Genomic DNA, 21,688 nt, shown 5'->3' on the forward strand with positions numbered 1-21,688 from the left:
CCTTCATCAATAGAGTTTCACCTTGCTGAATGTTTTSATTTTCTTCCCCATTTGCTTCAGCTCCCTGCATGAATTCCATTTGCACTGGCTTATTGTATCCCCCTCATCATGTTGAGTTTCTGGTCTTATGTTAACAGCCTGCTTTTTAAGAAGCTCCATGTCTGAATCTAAATCTTCATCTTGGATGGAGAAAAGTGGTATCTCATCAGCTCACTAAAGGTGCCTTGGTATGGGGGAAAAAAATTGAAATATTCTCTCCACTCACACAAGAGCTAGCTGAATTGCCACCCAAGCAGGATCTGGCTTTCAAGTGGGGTGTAACAGCTTCTAGTTTTGTGTTTAGTGTCATCTCCCTCTATTCCCTGAGGGCTGGGCTTTGGTCACTTGTGAAACACAGTGGTGATCTGSATGGTAACATACAGGAGGAGGATTTGCAGCATACCCTTGCTATTCTGTGGGTTTTTGAGATATTGGAGAGGTCAAAGCAGAGAGCAAATTAATTTTTTTCTAATTATGAATGCTAATCCAGTAGAAGAAGTAGCAGAATTTGAGTGGTATCTCTTAACTAGTCTGTACTGCACAGAACATAGCTTGGGAGGCATAAATCTGTAACTTTGAGCTTTTGTGTATACCTTAAAGATTTAAATWAGGCTTGAAAGGTGGAATGGATATGCATAAAGAAATGTGCCATGCACAAAGCCTTCAGTCTGACGCACTCCTACTGCTGCAGAAGCGTTTCTGCTGCTGCTCAAGCACAGCTCCTTGGCGACGTATCCTGCTCTCCCCTCTGTGCCATGACTTCAGTGAAACACAGTGTCAGACTGTGAGCTCAGGGAGTGGGATTATCATAACTGAAMTATTAATTAAAATTCCGGAGTAGAAACTGAATATCCAAGGCTAGTCAGAGTAAAACTACAGAAGTGCCTATTTCTAATGAAATATAGCGCTTGTGCACCTAACTTGAGGGTGGTTTCAGTAAAATCTTCTTGTAGCCTGTTTCAAACAAAGAAATTTCTTTGATTTGTTTATTTTCTAGTGAGTATATTCTGATTTGTGTGGTGGATGTCTGTTGGTCTAAACACCTGGTATGTCAAAAGAAGTGTTCATACTCTATTTCATTTGYTTCTCCATCTGGAGGGAAGATGAAAACTAACAGTTTAATTTTAGAGCTGAAAGATGATTGCATACTGCGGTGGTGAGTGTAGTGGAATTTAGGCAGAGCAAAATGTCCAAATATCCACTTTCATAATATCTGCTCACTAGTGTTTGTGTTTCACTTCAGTCAACACCCTCCATGTATTAATGTTTCTCCACCACACCTAAAAAATAATTTATCTGTTAAATCTTCTTTACRTGCACAGCAAAGCTGGTGGGATGTTGGTTAGAAGTTCTGTTAGTAAAAATTAAAATCTTGAGTAGTAGCTATTTCACAATTAGACCTTTTAAAACTATGCCTCATTTGAGAGGTTGATATTCATGGATTGTTTTGAAGAAGTGGATGCTGAGGAAACAAAGCACTTAATGGTATTAATTTGCTCAGATATATGATCAAAGTTTGCTTATGTAAGGAGAACATGGTCAAAGACAAGCTCCCAGAGACTTGCTTTTCTGTTTGTTCTTTTTGAAAGGGGAAAATGAAATGCTCCAAGAGCCAATTTTTTCCTTATTTAAGTTTCTCTGATTTTAAATGAGAACACTGTTTTCTCCATTTTGGAGAGACAGAGGAAAAGGGAGTTAATTATCAGCACACAGTGATCTTCTAGCATTTCCTTCATGRTAACTGTTACATGCTATGTTTGCTGATAATTGTTTGAAGTGCCATATACAAAGAAATCCTATGTTTTATGGCAGGGCTTTTTAAAAATTCACATAGGCTGGAAAGAAAGTAAAGTTGTTGCATCTCTCTGTGGTACTTAYAGAAGAGTGAAGGGATAAAGAAAAACTTTGGGACAGTCTGTGGAGGAAAAATGGAAAGATGCAGTCCTGAAATTCAGTACTAATGGAATTAGTGTGAGCATGACCAGGCCCTGAGTGTTTTAAGGGATTCAGAGCACTCGAAAGAGCTAAAGACCTGCTCTTGTTGTCTGACTGCAGTGAAAGTTTTTTATCATTAGAAGCAAAAAATTGTATTCATTCTTGCTCTTGCAAGTTTGGTTAGTATTTTACATTAAAAAAATCAAATGTGTTTCAAATTAGGGTAATTTGAGGTTTTGGATAGGAGCTCTCTAATAAACATAATCAAGAAAAGATGTTCCATGGAGTAAGTTGCATAATATCTGGATTTGTTACTGTGTTTTACTTCCCCATCTCCCCCACCCAAACAATATCAGAACAGTTTACTTTTATTTTTAGCTTTATAGGGTTTCTATTTTACTTTTTCTAGTCACTTATACATCACAGTGGTATCTTGACTTCTGAAAAGTTTCTAATAGCTGGAAACGAGAGGGGGCAGGTTCAATGCTCACAGCTCTTCATCTGCACAGAGCCTCTGTGCCCTCCAAGAGCAGAGTTAAAGARAGTGGTATTGCAAGTATCTCCTGAAAATGGAATTTTTTACTGGCATCAGAGCCTGTTGGTCCAAGTTAGGGAGCTCCCCAGCAGTGAGCAGGGTGCCGTGGGTCTGCAGTGAGGGTACCCTGACACCATGTTTGTCGGCCAAGCCTTTTTACAGACCTCTGGTAGCTGTGACACACATTTCCCTCACATGGAATTTTCTGCACATAGGACTGCTGTGACACCACTTGAAATTATAATTTTAGCTGTTTCTTATGATTTTTACTTCTGTTTTTGAACTTGTTTTAAAAAAAAAAAAATTTGTAGGAGACAAAGGGACAACATTTCAGTAAGTTACCACACCTTGTGAGCCCTTATGGGTCAAATATGTCCTTCCCTGTGGAAGTCCCTTTATAGCCTTGTTTGGCTACATGAAGAATCACTGGATTGCAGGCTACTGACTTTTCCCTAAAAAATTCTTTCTGTTTTAGGCATTGCTCATAGTGATTKAGACAACCTGTTTCATGGATTTATCTCATGAGTGATGTACTAAAGCTGCAAACAAAATGTGACACAGGAATCACTTTCCTGAGATGAGACCTCAAGGCATTTTAATGCATTGAATGAAGACTAGGCTTAAGACTTAAGGCAATGTCCCAAATCTGTCAGTGGGGCCACGGTTGCTCCCCACCCAGGCAGAGCATGTACCACAGGGCTGCTTGGCTCTGTTTTGCACGTTTGCTCCTGTTTTGGAGTGTGCCACAATGTATTTGACAGTAGACTTGTCCATACCACTTCTGAGCCCAGTTTGTGCATGTGCAGTAGGTGATTTCTGCCMTGTCACTGTAAKGGAAGCCTGAGGATTCCCATATCTSAGGAAGTAAGGGAGAATTGACTTTTAGTAGTGGTGGTAGCTGTCATATGAGTATGTACAAAAATAAGTAGTGAGTATGTACAAAAATGGAGAATCTTTATCAATCATGTCCCAAATGGTGAACATCTGCCAGGTACCATAGCCCACACAGTTCTGGATTGTGCCAAAAGAAACGAGGAAAAATGTCAGGAGCTTCCATCTGAACATCAAGAAACACTTTCACCATGCAGATGACTGAGCACTGACTCAAGCTGCCCAAAGGGGTTATGGAGTCCCCACCTTGGAGATGTTCAAAATCTGGTTTTTGATGGACCTGGTTTTAGACAGTCTGGTTTCGGTAGTCCTGCTTGAGCAGGGAGGTTGTATTGAAATCTCATCCAGGAGTCCGTTCCAAACTCAGCTGTTCTGTGATTCTGTTGCTTTGCTTCTCTCACTCAAGAATCCACAAGTTCTGTGGGATCAGCCAGAACTGGGGACCTGGGCAAGGAGAGTATAGGAAGTGCATGGTTTTATTTTGCAAGAAGGGTTCACAATATTTGCTCATTACACTGCAGATTTCCTTCTTTAGGTTAAAAAATTCTTSTAAATGTGACTGAGAGCAATAACTTGTGCTGTCTTAAAACATTGGAGATTTCTCTTTGTATTGTCCTCTGAGAGCTGACTCTATACACTGTTAAACGGCAAAGGAGCTTTTCGGTGTAGATTCTTTAAAAAAACCAAAATCTGTGTAGATTTTTTAGAAATACCATGTTCCTCATGGACATGAGGAAACTAGCCATAACTCAGTTCAGGACAGAGACATTTGAGTGCTTATTTGTGTGTGGGAGGGCTGCAAACACCTTATGCATCTGATATGTCTGACATTGCTGCCAAGTAGAAGTGTGAAAGTAATTTTGTACAAAGCCTTCTGGGAAACAGGGGCAGAAGGCTGGGTGGGGAATGAGAGGATCACATCTGTTGTGGAAGATGGTATAGAATGTTCTAGCTGGGCAGGTATAATTCTCCCTAGAAACAAAATGAACTTACTAAGTAGTGGTGTATCCAATGTTTATTTAAAAAAAAAAGGCCATAAAAACTCTGAATGTGTATGCACATGTCAGATTTCATTAGTTATATTTGCACTGGATACCARCTGATTTCTCTGTAATCCCTCCCTTTCCATGTCCCTTAAGTTCTGCGTAATAAATTAAGAAAATGCTACAGAAATGGATACCAGAAAAGGTCTCTGGTGGAATTTTGTGAGCATGCCAGAAAACATTCTATGGATGGTACCCTGGGAGAGTAAGTTAAATTACAATACTAAATGCAGAGTTTAGTTGGRAACATGAAAAGCATTTAAAATTAGAGGAGGGAGGGAGAGTTGAACTTCCCAGTAACTCCAGACTGGCAGTCCCTTYGGTAATCAGTGGAGTCCTTAGTGGAGACTCTGTAAGCATTAATAAAACAAAAAGATCCCAGTGTTCTCATATCATGTCTGGAAAAGCCTTGAAGACCTTACATGTTGCTWGTGTAGTGTTGATGATAAAATAATTTCAGACAGATACTGTGAGCTGGAGCCACAGTTCTGGTTATTAATATAAAACTGTACAAATGGTTGCGAAAATAGCTAAAATGCTTGTAATTAAAAGTGCCAAATAATTTGATTTTGCAAAGCGACTACRTATCATCTGCACTTATACATMCAAGAGCTGAYCTGTACACTATATCATCTGCAAAAYTGAAGTGTGGRTAACAAAACATCWCCACTYGAAAACATCCCAGGTAGAGCCACTGATGCTTYCAAAGTGGCATRGAGGAATTGGGTCCTTGCATGCAGCWTCCAGCTTGCAAATGCAGTTTATTTTTCCTGTGGGGCACAGCTCGTGCTCATGCTAGGGTTCTTCTGCCTGTATTACTTTGGTCATAAGARAAGATAAATACAAAGTAAGAGAGAATTATTGTAGGGCAGTCTCTAACCTTTGCTCAGGTCCTGAGTGGAAGGGCTAACAGAGGACAATCTGTTTATTTTTGTAGGATATGAATTACTTGGTGGCTGCTTCTTTCTCTTTTTCTCTTTTCCCATTGGCGGTGCTGAAGTGGACCTTGGGGCCATGAGAGATGGCTGCTCAGCAGCACGGCTTCTGCAAGAATAGATAGCATATCTCATCTTGGCATGCATGAGGGTGGACAGTGCRGTTTGTGAGGAGATGGAGGCTTTAAACCCCAGAAGGCTCCTCTACCAAGCAGTGTGGCCTAAAGGGGGGCAGCTGTGTGCTGTGTGGAGAGAATGGTGCAGCTGGGGAAGATCTGATGGTTCTGGAAGAGCAGCTCGGGAGGTTTAGAAGTGCARTGAACAGCCTCATCCTTGGCAGCTTTTCTCTGCAAAGTTTGGTGGTTCCGTGGCTGGTGTCACTGCTCAGRAGTCCCTATTGTTCCTCATGACTTAGCTTCTTAGCTAAAGGCTGCAGGTACCATGGTCAGGGATGCAGATACTGCTGTGGGAGCTGGCTGCAAAATGCTTCATTTGGCCATGCTTTGGRAATCCAAAACCACAATGGCAACTTTAATCACTGCTGAGCTGCTCAGGTTCCTTCAGCCCTCTAACTCTAAACCTTACCTCACCTCAGTGCAGCCCTCTGCTCCAGCACTAGAAACAGAAATAGTGAGTTTTGGTGCTAATTCCAGKACATTATGCTCCTTAGCTTGTGCCTTGTCTCCTTTAGAGATAAGGAAAGAGCAACCTCTGATGGGAGCAATTTRTGTCTGCCTGGATAAGAAGGAGTAAAGAGGTCTATGAGAAGTAAACAGAGATTAATAATAAAATTAGAYCCAAGCTTTGGAAATGAAACAAAGCAAAATAGAGCAATGCTGCGRCAGGAGAGCTTTCTTACAATTGTTTTCTTTCTGGATATAAATCCACTTTCCCCCCCTCCTTGCACTATTTTCCTTAAAGCATCTTTCTAGGATGTTGTTGACACTATTCGGTTTTTGGTTGTTTGTTGTTTTTTTTAAAAACTCTAAATCCAGATGTTTTTTTTAAAAACTCTAAATCCAATAAACAACAAAAATTAGATTTTTTTTTTCAGGTTGCATGAATTATGCAAGTATGTAGATGTTATAATGTGTTTACTTAACTGGTACTTGCTGGAATTCTTAGGAAGTACTTTTAGAGGCCRTTGGGTTACTCTACTGGTTGTAAATTATTTTTATTTATGAAGGTATGTCTAGATTTTCTTAAACTGGGTTTGATTTATGAATCTAAGACCTGAATCAGTAGTGGAGAAACCTGGAGCTTGATTTAGAGGGTTACTCTGTAGATTAATTGTGGGAAATGCCCTTGGGTAGAGGGGGAGAGATTGATTAGCCTTGCTCAGTGTATTTCGAGAGCAGACTGTCTCTGGAGCTATCAGCWTTGTTCATTCAGAGATGATTCCCATTTCCCCACTGATTGTGCTGTGACTGGGTGCACAAGAAGTCCTGTATTAGTCTGAGGTCATGATCAGTGTCTTTTAATCTTTACAAAAGTTGGAAATCCATACTCCTCCCCACTAGGTAGAGTGTTTTTAATTTGAAACCGTAACTTGAGGTACACCGTATTTTTGTTTAAGGCGGGCTAATGTTACCAGCCTCTACTGGAAGTTTATTCCCCTCCTCTTTTTTATTTTTTTGTGTGTGTGTGGCTCACTGGGGGACTATTTGGAAAAAGATTTGTAATCTTAGCCTTCATCAGACCACACAAGTCAAGARGCTGATCCCCTCTTGGGCTTGTCAGCAGTCAGCTTAATCGGACAGAGCGTGAGCTGTGGTGAGAATGGGTTGGGCATGTTTTTAGCCCACACTTGTAGATTGGTGTCATGGGGGGCCAGCAACACTGAGCTGTTTGGCAGCAAGGGCTCATTATGTGCCTGTCCCCTGTGGTCCCTCAGCAAGGACTTGAGGCTTCTGTTCGAAATGAATGGATGTGGGGAGGGGAGTGGTCGGATTCCTTCAGAACTGAATGCTTTCATTGAGACCTTGGTGAGAACTCTTTCCAGCTGAGCCCTGTTGCATCCTTCACCATTTCAATTTCTTGGGATTCTGAGGGTGCAGAGCATGGGATACAGGATGTGATAGCCTGGRGTTTCACAGTGTGAGTGATTTTGAACAAACCCAGTAGCTCTGTACTGAAACARTGCCTACTTTTTGAGTTTGTGACATTCTTGGTTTAATAGGTGGCAACAAGAAGAGGTTATTATCTGTACTCCAAAGCTCCTCTACTCTGCCTGTAAATATATGCGCCGAAATAGAACATTTAGCAGCCTGGAGAAGTGCAGTGGTAAATGTTAGACCATGATGCTTGCTCCTGGCTGTGGTGTTTGGAAGCAGCAGTGATCTCAGGGGGCTGACCGTGGCCCTCAGAATCATACTGTGCTCTCTGCCAACTTCAGCTGCCTTCAGAGCTGTGAAGCTTCCTTTCGTATCCACATCACCTGGCAGCCAAGTCGCCCATGAGCCTCTGGACCCAAGCCAGCACCTTCCCTCAGGGCAGCCTCATGGCATGCAGCTGCAGTCAGCTTGAGTCAGTGCTGATGAAGTAGGTGCCTTCTGGATCACCTGGCAGGAAGCAGCCAAATGCAGGGTCTGCAAAAGCCATGGAGAGTGGAATCGGAGCTCTCCTCTTCTCATGTAAAGCCACACTCAACAGCCCAACAGCTTCCATCCTGGCCACAGTTTCTTATCTTCCCCACACATCTTCCTGCACTCACCAGCCCCTCAAAGCCAGACTCTATCACCCACTCTTGGCACAAAACACCAAAACCTGTGCAATTCCTGCCTCMGCAGATGAAGTCAGAGTCTGCTGAACTGGATCTGAAGCATATGCTGAAGTATACACATCAGTTTATAGTTTGGGTAGAAAGTCACACACTGACATGGTGCAATGAAATTTAGCAGGTACGTTTGTAGCAGACTTAAGGAGAAAGGCTGTGTGTCATAACACACCTTCTGCCATGTGGGCTGTTGTGGCTAAACAGTGCAAYTGCCCCAAGGCTGGAGAAGAGAGCTTTGCTTGCAGAAAACGAATCCTGTGCACTGCAGTTTGTCCTCATAGTGCACGTGAGAGAGCTGTGACAGGGTACCTCCCTTTGCACTGACAGTAGTTCAGATTCCTSTTACTTTCATTAGTTTATTCAGGATTTTAGTTTTTTCTTTCTTCCCCTTTGCATATCACAAATGTTTATGCTGTGCTAACTAAACATAAGTAACATAACATTGATCTTGTAACTGGAGTGGAAATCTGCAAACAACTTTGCTCATGAAATTATTCCCAGCTGAAAAGCTGAGGTGTGCTCCTGCTTCTTGTTCCATATTCTAGGTGGAATAAATGTTCTTTTATGGCTGCTCTAATGGTTTTAGATTTGGCTGCATGGAGGTTTAGGGACACGTAGCACCCTCAARGATAGTTTTTAACTTTTGTGGTGCATTTTTGTTTGCTTTCATATGTCTGTGATATTTTTCTGCAAGTGTGAAAATGKTATCAATGTATCTTAGCTATTATACATCAGAAATCTGTAAAATATGATGAGATCAGAAGTGATAGAAGAAGTGTGCATGCATAAACAAATTTCATTTCTAAAGAGAAGTCCTTGATACGTTACACCTCATTTTAGGTGTTCCAGGGATCACAGACAATAGTTATGAGTGATTTCATGAGCACAAAAGAAATTAAGCAAAACTGTAATTAGGCAATTTGATAATTAGATCATTAACAAGCTCTTAATATAACTGTCTTAATGGAAACGGCTATAAATTCAAAACTATATCTGGTTACTGTCTGGTATTACATCAAAGCTGAGGAGCTTTAACAAGCAAACATAACTCACCCTGAGAGAATGTAAAACTGTTGGAATTAAATTTGACTGGGTTGCACTGGGATCTTTCTTTTCTTAGTTCACAGTATTAATAAAAACAAACCCGAGTGCTAATAAAAAAATAATAATGTTATGCACGCCCAAGGTGGTAAGTGTGGTATCGATTAATCTGAGCTGGGATTAGCGCACAGGGTGAGGTGGGGTGTCACGGCGAGGGGCAGCAGGAGGGCGGAAGGGTGTCTGCTGTGCTTGGGAGCTGTGCACCTGATAAGCCTGGTGAGCCTGGGGCTGGACCCCAAAAGGCTGAGCAAACCAGGGAGGGAGCATGGCCATTGTACTGCTGGCAGGAAAGGAACAGGATGGTGGTGCTTTTCCCTCTCTGAGGTAAAAAGGGGATTTCCAAGGGGCTGAGTTACTGGAAGGTAGTTTGGTCTTGGACACTAAGGGAGTTTGCAGAATCCTGATGCAGAAGCAAACAGAGCAGCCCTTCTGTGGGTGAATGGCTTGGGGTGAGAAGGAGGTGATAACGATAGCAGGCCAAATGTTACTGAGGGGGAAAGATTTAACAGATGGCAGTGAGACTGTGAGAGCCTGTGTGGTTGGACAGCAGGGGACTTTGGCTGCCTGTGCAGCATGTGACTGACTGTCAGCACCTGGTATGTGGCCACAGTTTAAAGCGGCAGCCCATTGTATATGTCAAGGAGGATGTTTCAGACAGGTGCTGTCAAACCTCAAAAGTTGCTTACAGGATGCTCTTATGCAACTTCATCTACCCAAAATACAGCATGAAGTCTTTTGGGAAAGTGGGGTGGTGTCAAACTCACTAATAGGAGAATTGTGATCTTCCTTCTAGGTCAGCAATTGCTGACCCCATCAATAGACCTTTAGATTACGTAATGGAAAAAAAAATTCTTCGAAGGTCATTGCCTTGATTTGTCCTCTCTCCCTCCTTCATCCCCTTCCAGTCTCACCATCAGCTTCAAGTAGGTATGTTGTCATCTCATTCTGTGCTCTAAATAATGGTACAGTCATYTTAGGATGACAGCTTCTCAAGCTCTCTTAACTAACCCTCCAGCTATCTCAATGCCTACTTGCTTGATCCTGGGTGCATTCTCATGAAGGAAATAGCTTCTAAAGAAGGCGTGTGACAGCTCTGTGAGTATTGAGATGCACAGTTTAGTTCAGTTGAGATAAAAAGCTGCTGGAAATCCCCAGTCAAGACTAGAGTGAGATGTGAGTGCCACTGAGTGGTAAGAGCAGGCTTGTGTGCAGCTTGGAATGCTCTGCATGTTCAGAGACTTGGGAAGCAGTGCAGAGAGGAGACTCATTCCTATTTCCAAATTACATATTCTTAGCAATGTTATCTATCTAGTGCAAAATTGAAACATAGAGAAGAGGCAAATGCATTTGAGGTTTTCATGTGCTTCTGATTGTGGATGTGCATGGGAGACACTCCCTTATTGCTGTGATGTGACTATTATCTTTGTGATCTCCTTTCCCAGGAGAAATTAGAAACAATATTAATTCTCTTGTTTCCTAGATGGCATGGAGATGAGCTCCATCTGATTTGAAAAAAGTGGGCAGAAATTTACTTTTACTTGCTAAGATTAATATTTTTAGTTGCTTGGTGTTTTTGTATTCAAGGTTGATGAAAGAAGGTAAATTTAAAGTGTGAGTCTGCCCAGTCGAGATGGGTGGAAATTTGATAGTGGCGGGAAAGAAACTGGAGAAGAGAACCTGAATGATTGTTGCCTGAGGAGAGCATGTCCAAGATGAATGAAAGGTTGCTTTGCTGCACCTTATTGGAACCTCACTATGAAGCGGACAAAAYGGTAAAATTCTTCCCAAGAGTAAGTGAATTAAAATAAGCAGAAGAACACAATATCCCAAAATGAAAAGGAAAATTGGACATGCAAAGGCAAAGTTTTTTACCCATTGTAAAAGCCTCCTAGAACCTGTATCAATCTAATGATTTTTTTCTTTTTCCTATTTTTTTATTCCCTTCCAAAACAATGATCCTGCATTCAATTTGAAGGTAACAAAGCTTCTTAGAGAGAAAAGCATAAGAGTGAGCTGCAGAAATGGTTTGAAAAACTGGTATACAAAAGTTAGCTGAAGAGGACTGAAATTTGGTTCTCTGATGCAAGTCAGTTGTAGATGTGCTGAGTTTGAATGGATTTGATTAAATGATGTTACATATTAAATAGTTCTTTTGAGATTGCTAAAACATTGGATAACCCCACAATAATTTTCTAATGATTATTTGCTTAAAATAAAAGATTCTCATGATTGAAAAGCAGTTACAAGTGGTTTTTAACTTGCCATAAACATCTTTTTAAATCGGGAACAGTAAGCATATAGGTGTCATAAATATTGTCCTGACCTTATAATTTGTGATATTTGGTTACCCCACTTTAGGTATGATAGCTTTTTGAGAAATCACTGGTTACTGTTTCAATAGTAGCTCAGTGCTGACGTTTGTCAGAGAACTCTGATGCTTTCCTCTCTGGAAAAGCAAGCTAAACTTTGAAAATTTGTGTCAGAAAAAGAATTGATACTATAGGTTGGTTACTCAAAGAGGTTCAAGTGATCTGTTGATTAGGTGTTTATCAAAGCTTCTAATGGGGAGGTYTGAAAGGATCAAAGAAAAACTAATGTTATTCCAATATTTTAACATGTCTGGTCCATGTTATCATAGCTCAGTCATGCTTCATGCTTATCCCAGATGGGTTTGAAAGGGTGGGTGAAAGGATGTCAACTCTACAGAACAATCTTTGTGAATGGCATCAGAGGGATTTTATGGCAAAAAGGTATTTTATCTGCCACTRTGGTGAGGAGTGAGGGTAACATTTGATTGATAAGGCTAATGGTTTGTAAGCTCATGAAAGCATCAAATCCTAACAACAGCAGGATCAAATTTGTAGCTGGACCCCAGGTGAGTGAAGAGGCAGCAATAGCCATTGCCTTCCGAGAGGTGACTGGAAACTGAGCAGAAATGCATCTGTAATACATCTGGGCTGCATGCATGATACCAAATTGCTAATAGCAATGATACATTAGAAGTACCAGGATATCAAGGTGAATAATCAGTTGAACACAAGCTCATAGTGCGCTCAGGTGGCTAGGGAAGCAAATGCAATCTTTCTGGTCAGGAAAGTAGAATRCAAAAAAGAGAGAATAAAGCTGCTGCTTTTTCCAGCAAAAGGGTTGAGGTTTCTGCAGTTCTGAATTTGTTTCTATTCTTTGTTCTATCAAAAAGGGTGCTAACAAATGCTGCCCTTTCAGCAACAACAAACAGCAAGCTGAGTCTGTCTGCCACATAACTGCAGAAGAATCTTCCCTCCAGGAGACCCTGTGCGTGCTGTGGCCAGAGATTTAGTCTAGGCTGCAGAGCTCTAGGCAACTGCATAGCAGAGCTCATTGGTCAAGACTTGGATTTGCACTACTGAATGTGTATTTAGGTTTTCCTGATGCTGTTTCATCTCTTCTTCCCAACCCAATTAAAAATCTGGCCACTGTCTAGCTATCGAATGCTAACACAAACACCTGTGTGCCAGATGTTTGCAGCTGTAAGTCYGTCAGTGCTGATCCATCAGCAGAGCCGTGAACCATAAGCCAATCCATGGAGCAATTAGACGAAAATTTTTCTCCCCTTTCACTGTCCCATTTTTAATCCTCCTGTTTTCCCAGGGTTTTCTCTCCTCTGCTTCCTGCTGCTGCAAGTTTGTAAGGTGAGCCCTGCTCAGACTTTCTGTCTCTTTCAGATAAGAAAACAGCCTAAACCAAAGGAACACATTTTTCTGGCTGCAAAGTGGCTGGTTTATACTGACAAGTGTTAAATTATGGAAGTCCAAATGTCAGTTGTATGTGCCAGCTCAAGAAAAACACCTTGAAATGTTGTGAGGGCTACAGCAGACAGKATTAAGGTTCATTTTTGAATGTCCCATCTTATTGAAAGGAACTGGTCCTCCAGATGTGTTTTGGAGATACCGACTGTAGGACACGCTGTACTCATTGCCTTTTTGAAAGGGAAGGCTCAAGTCAGCCTGCAGAATGTTCAAGTTTGACTGACAAGAATGGTAATAGTTAAAGAGGCGGGTTGCTGAGGTTTTTGCTGCAGTTGGTAAGACAGTCCCTTTACAAGGGCTTTTTGGAAACAGGCTAATGTAAAAAGGCTCTTATTCCACTATGATTCCATCATGACCACTCTCTCTCCTTTCACCCAAATTCTCCATTTATAACTCTCCAGTTTTAGTCCTCTCTACTGTCCCYGAGTGGAGTAACAGTGGGGGATGTTCCTGCTGGGGAAAGGCGTGAGTTTCAGAAGGCAGAGAGGAAGGAGGAAGATATGTTCTTTTCTATCAAAGGAGATAGTTGCTTCCTATCAAAGGARATTTGCTCAGCTGGGAATGATAATGGATGGCTCGCTTGAAGAAGATGTGTTGGGTGTGAGCAATGACTTTGGTGGCAGGGAGGGTAAGGGGTGTGGTCTTGCCCAGAGAAGGTGTCAGTTGCAGTGTGCAGGGCAATAGAAGGGAGCCCAGCCTGCTGCCCCCTTGGCCTTGCTCCTGTGCAGCTTTGTCTTTTACTCACCAGGAGACTGCTTGTGCTAGAGGAGATCCCTCCAACTTAAATAATTCAGATGATTCCATGTTTACTGACCGAAGTGAACTGATTTTCATTCAAGGATTCCCAGCTCAGTTTTGCTGTTAATTTAGTGTCATAGTGTGTATCCTGTCATGCTTATTTGAAGAAAAACTCCCATTGACTTCAGTACATTTGGACTTGCTTTTGCTTTAACTGAAGTGGTGCCATTGTAACAGGGAGRAGCTGTTTTTCAACTACTGGAGCTCTGGAATGCTGAAAACAGCAAATCTCTCAAATCTAGCCTAGGAGATGACAGGATATGTTTAAGTTAGGATGCAGAGTCACTTGGAAAATAGCCCAAGTGCCTCTGAAAAGTAAATTACAAGTATAATCTCTTTATTGAGCTGGAAAGTACACCCTCAACAGGGAAAGGAGAATGGCGGAGATTTTTTTTTCCTATTTTTATTTCCCCCTGCCTTTTTTCCCTAAATTGAGACCAACTATGGACTAACAGGACTGTGTTTAGAGCAGAGATATTTGCACAGTCATGGAATAACATGGGTTTTTTTTTATCAGGGTAGGGCTTCTCTCCTACTAAGGTTTCTTAATTAGTTCTACACCCTGCCCATGGAGTGGGAGAATCTGGAAAACTCTTTCCTGGGAAGAACTTTCCTCATTGCTTTCCCTTACTTCTCCCCTCACCTTGTGTGATGGATTACATACCAGCAGTCATTGCTGCATGGACCCTCTCAGAAGCAAAATAAGTCCATGAGTCTTCTGTGAGCATCTTCACGTGAATGCTGACCTCTGTTATTTAGTTAGTATTGACTGCATTGTCTTTCTGTAAAGAGCAATCAGTAATGATKTTGAAAAACACAATTTGTTCAAGAAGGTCTTGAGATCCATTTTATATTTGAGTTTTTCCAGAGGTAATGACATAAGGCTACAATATCTAACTTGGATAGGCTTCATTGACCCCATAAAATGCAGTTATGTATGAAATCTTAGTGACTATGACCTACATTAGCACCTGCCTGCTGTATGCTTGCAGAAGAGTAGAATGTGTGTGAGGTATTTGTATATGGATCTATGATCGATTAGGTTCCATATAACATATAAAAGTGCAAATTGTTCATCTTATTTCTTCCCTGTCTCTGTGTCCACCAGTCCTGCTTTCATGACATCTCCTTGTCAGCTGTGTGTAAATGTATGTGTGAAACAGTGGGTGCTTGGTGCTGGAAGGGGTTATTTGCTTTCTCTCTTGAGGAAGATGGACCCCAAGCTGGGCGTCAGGAAGGAAAGGATGATTCTCTTTGTCATCTGCTTTCTTAGTGATGGAGTTAGAACACCGTGAACACTATACAGCAAGGTACAAATTATGAGGGGTATGAAGGGGTATGAAAGAGGAYTCTTCTGCGTTGCCTTAAGTTATTGTACAGTTCTTCCTTCCCTGTGAAGTCAGGACTGAATTTACCCTGAATTGTCTGTGTACTTTAGTGTTTCTTAACCAGTGCCTTTTCTCTGTGTGCATTTTCACTGGATAAAACAAGAATTCCTCAGTGTACCTATGATAGGTCTATAAACCACAAAATTTCATTCTGTCTTCTGTGTTTGCCATGTGGGGTTTTAGTTCAGGAACAAAGATGAGGGATTAGATACTATCTTGGTGTTTACTTGACTTTGAAAATTCCAAGGTAATGTGAAAAGGCTTCTTGTAGAACAGCTCAGTGTGCACTCTTGTTTAGTTTGCTGCTTGCCTCGTGCATTTATGCAATGGTCTGTGTTGTGGCTGATCTCCTGGAGCTTTCAGACCTCTTACATGCCTTCATTTGTTTATTGTAGGAATAGGAGTTTCCAGTAATGCTGTTTATACTAAAGTTGGGTGAACCATTGCAGCAAGAAGAGAAGCCACCATGGRCCTTTGCCCTGAACTCAAAGCAAACTCTTTTGTGATTTTTTAAGTTCTGTTTCAGTTTTCAGTGTCACTATGCTTTGTTCCATCAGGACTGGAAATGGGTGCCAAAATATCARTGCTATTTCCAGTGTCAGCCTGAGATTTCACAAGCAAATCTGCTCCTGTGCCAGGGARTGTGGAGTTTCTTAGACCTCGCATRTTCCAGTGGAGRCTAYAACCTTCTTCAACTCCTGCTCAGTGCAGCCGGCTCAAAGTGCTTATTCAGCGAGGCTTGCCCRTCACTTTTGTATGGGACAAGACACTGGTTCTTGAACTAATAAGCATTCCTGGGGGAATGTGTGCAGATGATTKCTTGCAGATGAAATACTGAACCAGCATGGTGTAGCTGCTCTTCAAGCAAGGGTATAGAGATTGTTCAGCTTTGGCCTCTTCCCTGCTAAATATGTTGTAATGTCATCACCACTTCTGTGACATTATAGTGGAGCTGCCTAGTGCAGAATAAGGAAGTAACCTCTCTAGGCTCAGTCGGTTTTGTTTTGACAACAAAATGCGACTAATATGCTTCTGGAAGCTGAGTTTATCCAAGTTTATTTGCTGTCCCATGGACTTTCCTGTTTCATATCCCGGACTTGGGTCTAGTATTGAATTATCCATCTAGTAGAGTCTGATTAGTAGGGCYGATCTTGGATGTAATGAATTCAGGTTGTGGCTGTTTCTTGTTTCTGCTCTTGAGGATGAAAAGTTTTCCTTCTTCTCTCCCTCTCTTTTTTTCTCTGTTTATTGCTGTATCAGAGAATGATCTGATGTTTGTTTTAACACTGAGATGAAGCTGAATTCACTGCTGTACAGCACTCTTTAAAGTTGGTGTGCTACTTGAATATTTATATCATCCTGACRTTTGCTTATGTTAGAGAAGGCTTTATTTCCTTGGAATATTTATCACAGTATCCAGGAATTTCCATGTTGACCTGCTGCTGAATCTGATTGTTGTATGTAATTACCTGGGTCCAAGCCCAGTTGCCTTAAGGGAAGCTAACTTTCAAAGAACAGCAGCCACCTCTGTGGCACTTGCTAGCTGAAGGAAGAGCTGGCAAGGATTTTTCTTGCACTGACGTGGAGCAGCCTGGAAAGAAGACTCATACCTCACTTCAGCTACGTGGGTAGCTCTGTCTAGCTCATTATGGGGAAAATACAGAGTCATTTCCCTGCACACCTGGCATCATGGAGTGGTTGCCTATATCTGATGTGATCTGTTGACCTAGTTATGGTCTGGAATGGAAAATGGGATTTGACATATTTTGCATCCTGTTTTTTCCCCTTGATTTACACCCTTTCCCGAAGGTTAAGGGGGAAGGGGTTGATGCAGAATCCAGTTCCTGCCTTCCTGACACACTTTGATGCTCTGACCCCCTTTGTGCATAGAATAGAAATGACCAGCTTGAGGCTTGATCAGACCTCAGCCTCCTGTTGTTTCCCATCAGCTTATATGACTCTCCTGGGCTTCGGTGGCTGGAACTGCTCTTTTGCTGCTGTGCATAAAGAGGCACCGTGATTTATGAATCAATTAATCACTGCATGCTGAGGAGCTGTTCACGGTAGTTAAACAGTGAAAATAAAATGCTTGAGTCTATAATAAAGATGGATCATAATGAATATGACCCTCTACCAATGAATTCTCTCCCTCCCTATATTATACCCCCTACCCACTTTCCCAGCACAGCCAAACTATCAAGACATGAAATTTGTCTGTCTCGATGCATGGGGTTCATCAAATTACTTAATTACTTGATAAGAGTGCTGTCTGTTTGGGGGATTTTTTTCCCCTTACATACACATGCACTCTCTGACTACAGTTTGTGGCTAAAGCTGTTAAAGCCACAAAGATGAAGAGAAAAAAGACTCTCATACTATTGATTGTAAATCTTTTTGACTAGTCATAAGAAAGTCCACCAGTAAGTCTCCAAAAATTAGGGAGGGGCAGGTGATGTTTGTCCTGCCTGATTTGTAAAACCACAGAAATGTGATGTGAAAATTCCAAGAAATATTTCCATCAAATAACTGTCACTTTTTGCTCTGCGCAACGCACACATCGTTGCTGTGAATTTCTAAACAGTGTGATACTGTAAGAACCAGGCAAGTTTGGTAACAAACCTGCTTTAGGATTGCTGTTAGGCTTCACAATTTGCACTTTGCAATTTGGGCCAGTGTTTACTGATGGTAGTCAGATCAGGGTGCACGTTGCCCTGTGGGGAGCACCACTGATGTTCAAATATCTACCCATGAGGTAAGGCTATGAAACAAGAGGTTTTAAACCTGATTATGTGGTTTTGCACCAAAACTATGGTTTCATGGAAGAAAATGATTCTTAGATTATTAATTCTATACATGTTGTATTTTTTAAAGAAAATTGTTACTTTGTTTTGTGTTATCAGCAGATACCCAAAATAGTGATAGAACATTTAATTAACAAAAGGGTGGGTTTTTTTGTGTTTTTTTTTCTTTTTTTTGGCTCAAAAGTATATTCTTGGTAAATGGCTTGATCAACTATCCATCTGTTTTGGATTCTGAAAAAGATTTTTTGGAGGGTGGTTCTACTTTTGTTTTTTAATTGTTCTTCTTTATATTTGTCTCTGAAGGGTTAATTTTTTTGTGCACAGTATTTCCTGGGGTTTCTGAGTACCAAAAGATGATTTTTTGTGAACCTTGCTACAAGTCCACTGGCTACAGCGGAGTTGCTCTTAATCTCACCTGTGTAACTAAGAGTAGATTTCATTCAAGCCAGAAATTAGGTGCAGTGGTGTGAAGCAGGTTAATTCCTTCTCTCTGCCATGCATTGAAGCTTGCAGTGGAATTATAATATTTGCCACTTATCAGTAAAAGTAAAAGAATTTTTTCTTTCCAACACAATCTAGTTTCTCAATTTTGTTCAGCTCTGCTGCTGGCATATGTTGACTATATCTAATGGCCTTTGTTTGCATTCTAAGCTTATCTCATAAATTTGCTTTTGAAATGCAGTAATAATGTTTCACTGTGGTGACCATGGTTAAACATTTCTCTCCTGTCCTCCCCCTTACCCTTCTCTGTTTGATTTTTAGGACCCAGGTTTCTCTTCGGTGATTCACGAGAAGCTCCAGGTTCCCAATACCATCCGTAAGGCATGGAATGAGAAGGACAACAGATGTGACGTTTGTGCCACGCACCTGAACCAGCTGAAGCAAGAGGCCATTCAGATGGTGCTGACCTTGGAGCAAGCTGCCAACTCAGAACATTACAATGCCTCCCCAGGCTCTCCCCCGCCTCTGTCCACTGTCCCCACGTTACTGAGTCCCCGGCACATCGGCAGCCTGCAGCCCAGGGACTGGGCGTACGTGCCTGCTCCATACACTCCCTCTAATTATACTGGCTTCGTTGCCAACAAGCACAGTGGGAAACCCAACAGTCTAGGAATCGGCAATGGGGTGGAGAAAAAAATTGGCTCTCCTGGACACCAAGCCAAGGTCAGCTTTCAGATGGCCACCAGCCCCAGCAATGGCAACGTTCTCAACTCTGTGGCTATCCAGGCCCACCAGTACCTTGATGGCACCTGGTCTTTGTCAAGAACAAATGGAGTCACTCTCTACCCCTACCAAGTAAGTATTTTCAAATAACAGAACGTGTTTTTTTTCCTTCTCGTTGACGCGTCCATGGGCATACTAACATTGCTTGCTCCTGTGGGGTAGAAGTTGAGCCACTTGGATTGTTGAGCAGTAGAACAAGGAGTGCCATAAATCCCTGTTTCCCTGACAGGGAATCGAGTTGAGGGAGACACASATCAAAAGCAGTATTAATGAGAACACCTTTTATTAATTCAGCTGTTATTAGTAGCAGAACCAAGCTGTTGTTTCTAATGGCAGATAACAAATCCTATAGTATTTGCAATTATTTGCTCACACAGTCCCCACTCACTTTTGCTTCGAATACTCAGATGGAGCAACAACTGGGAGCCAGCCACACTTGTTTACTCCCAGGTGCAAAGTGGCACTAGTGCACCAGTGATTTCTGAGTTGGTATTGAGGAAGAATCCKCAAGATCTTTTATTCCACCACACGTGTGTGTACGATCTTTTTGAGTAGATACAGCAGGTGCTAACTTCATTGACTCACTCTAAATTGCCTACATCCTTGATGCCAGTGGATTCACCAGATCCAGTAATCTGCAGCTCTTAGCTGTTCTGGGAGATTTTCATGCACTTCTTAGCGTGTTCTGTTCTTCCTCTTTGGTCTGCTGTTTTCTGGTCACCACACCCATWAGTGCCTGTAAACCCATTCAGGCCAGAGGGCACAGAAGAATCTTTTGTATGACAGGAAGAGCTTTTCTGAAGCACTTAACTGCAGCTGGTGGCGTTTTCAGAGTGCCCAAACACGTGTGGATTCTGACATAAGCCTGTTCTTCACATGTTCTCACAAAYGTCCCTGTTAGCTTTCTTAGGCGCATAAACAACTTTGGAAGTTGGTCTTTCTACCAAATTACGAACATATTGCAAGATAGATCCCTAAATTAATATTTAACTTCTATTAGTATGACTAACTGATATTACAGCCAGAAAAAAGTGATGTTATTCATAAGAATTAAGATGTTGTCATGCACCAAAGAAAACTAGGTAAAACCAGCAATGAAGTACAGTTAGTTTATCTGGAAAATATGTGACCTTATGCTTTTGTGGATTTATGCTCTACTGAACCTGAATCACATGTGGGTAGGTCAGTGTGTGATCATAGTTTTGATCAATGAAAAAAATCTGATCTATGTTTCAGCTAACAAAAAAGSCAAAACTAAACAAAGAATGCACATTAACAAATCTGTATAACTGTTATTTGTATTAGGAAAATTAGTTCCATTTTATTGCATTCACAATCTTTTAGGTTAATCTTCTGYGAAAATGTAGTTTTTGTTTACTTTTTCTTAATGTTTGCATTTCTTTGATGATTAGTTTAGTCTTRAAAATATTCACAAAGAAGAATCTAATATTCAGAATTGTCCAGACTGATTCTGTAGTTTGGCTCCAGAAAAATTCAGGGCGCTTCCCTAACCTTTCCTTTCAGTAATGCTGAAATAGAGAAGATTGCCTGCTCTCAAGACACCCTTCAGCCAAAAAACAAACAAAGCGCCAACACAAAACCCAACCAAAAGGCCCAACCAACAGCAAAACAAACAAAAAGTGACAAACCAAAAAAAAAAAAACAGCAAAACAAACAAAAAGTGACAAACCAAAAAAAAAAATCCCAAACAAACCTAGCAATGTTGGTCTGTGTTAGAATATACTGATCAAGTTTCTGATCTTTTTTCTTTCTGATTCTATTTTCAAATGTTAAAATTCTCCGTATACTCAAGTTGTCACATTTAATTCTCTAGCTGGGAAATAATAATGATAGCCTTTGTCTTTAAGCAAACTAAAAGGATTTTAATGTTTGTTTACATAGTATCTGGATSAGATTGGGAATTAGTCAAGCAAGAGGCAAAAGTTTGAAAGGTAATTTGTTTGTAATTTCAAATACTGGTAAGATGCAAGCTTTGCCTTTTTCCAGCTTTTGTGTGCAGAAACCAATCTTACTTGATACACATTTTCAGAATATTTTAGAGCTCTGTTCCATATAAATATATTTTTGTATTGTACTTACAGCTGCAAAACTCTGCTGGGGAAGAGCACAAGGAAAATGAATCTGTTACCTCATCTTAATTAGAACTCTTCTTGATTTGGAAGTGAACAAAAAAAAGTGGTGCTAGCCCACATACTTGTGAATGCCTATATATTAATTAAGTTTTCTTCCCTTCCCTTAAGAATAGAGTAGAAGAACCTCATTGTGCATTAGGTAAGAGGAGTAGAAAATAATCTCTTGCGATAAAGAGCCTTGCACTTCACACAGAGAAGAGCAGTACCCTTCCACAWCATAATCTTGTTAAATAGATGTGCAGGGAGAAAGCAGTCTCATGGCTCTAGACTTAATGGCACCT

The 21,688-nt window shown here is 41.1% G+C and overlaps 1 protein-coding gene across 1 annotated transcript in view; it reads left to right on the top strand.

Annotated features, from left to right (window-relative positions):
- Positions 1 to 21,688, top strand: part of KIF26B (kinesin family member 26B) — a 277,616-nt gene that overhangs the window by 66,400 nt on the left and 189,528 nt on the right. The window contains exon 3 of the mRNA XM_057389756.1: positions 18,793 to 19,326. Within this exon, the coding sequence (XP_057245739.1) occupies positions 18,793 to 19,326 (534 nt within the window). The remainder of the gene's footprint in view (positions 1 to 18,792; positions 19,327 to 21,688) is intronic.

This window comes from Malurus melanocephalus, unplaced genomic scaffold (assembly GCF_030028575.1).
Source record: "Malurus melanocephalus ecotype Western Australia unplaced genomic scaffold, MMel_1.1 scaffold_19, whole genome shotgun sequence".
Taxonomy (NCBI): Eukaryota; Metazoa; Chordata; class Aves; order Passeriformes; family Maluridae; genus Malurus; species Malurus melanocephalus.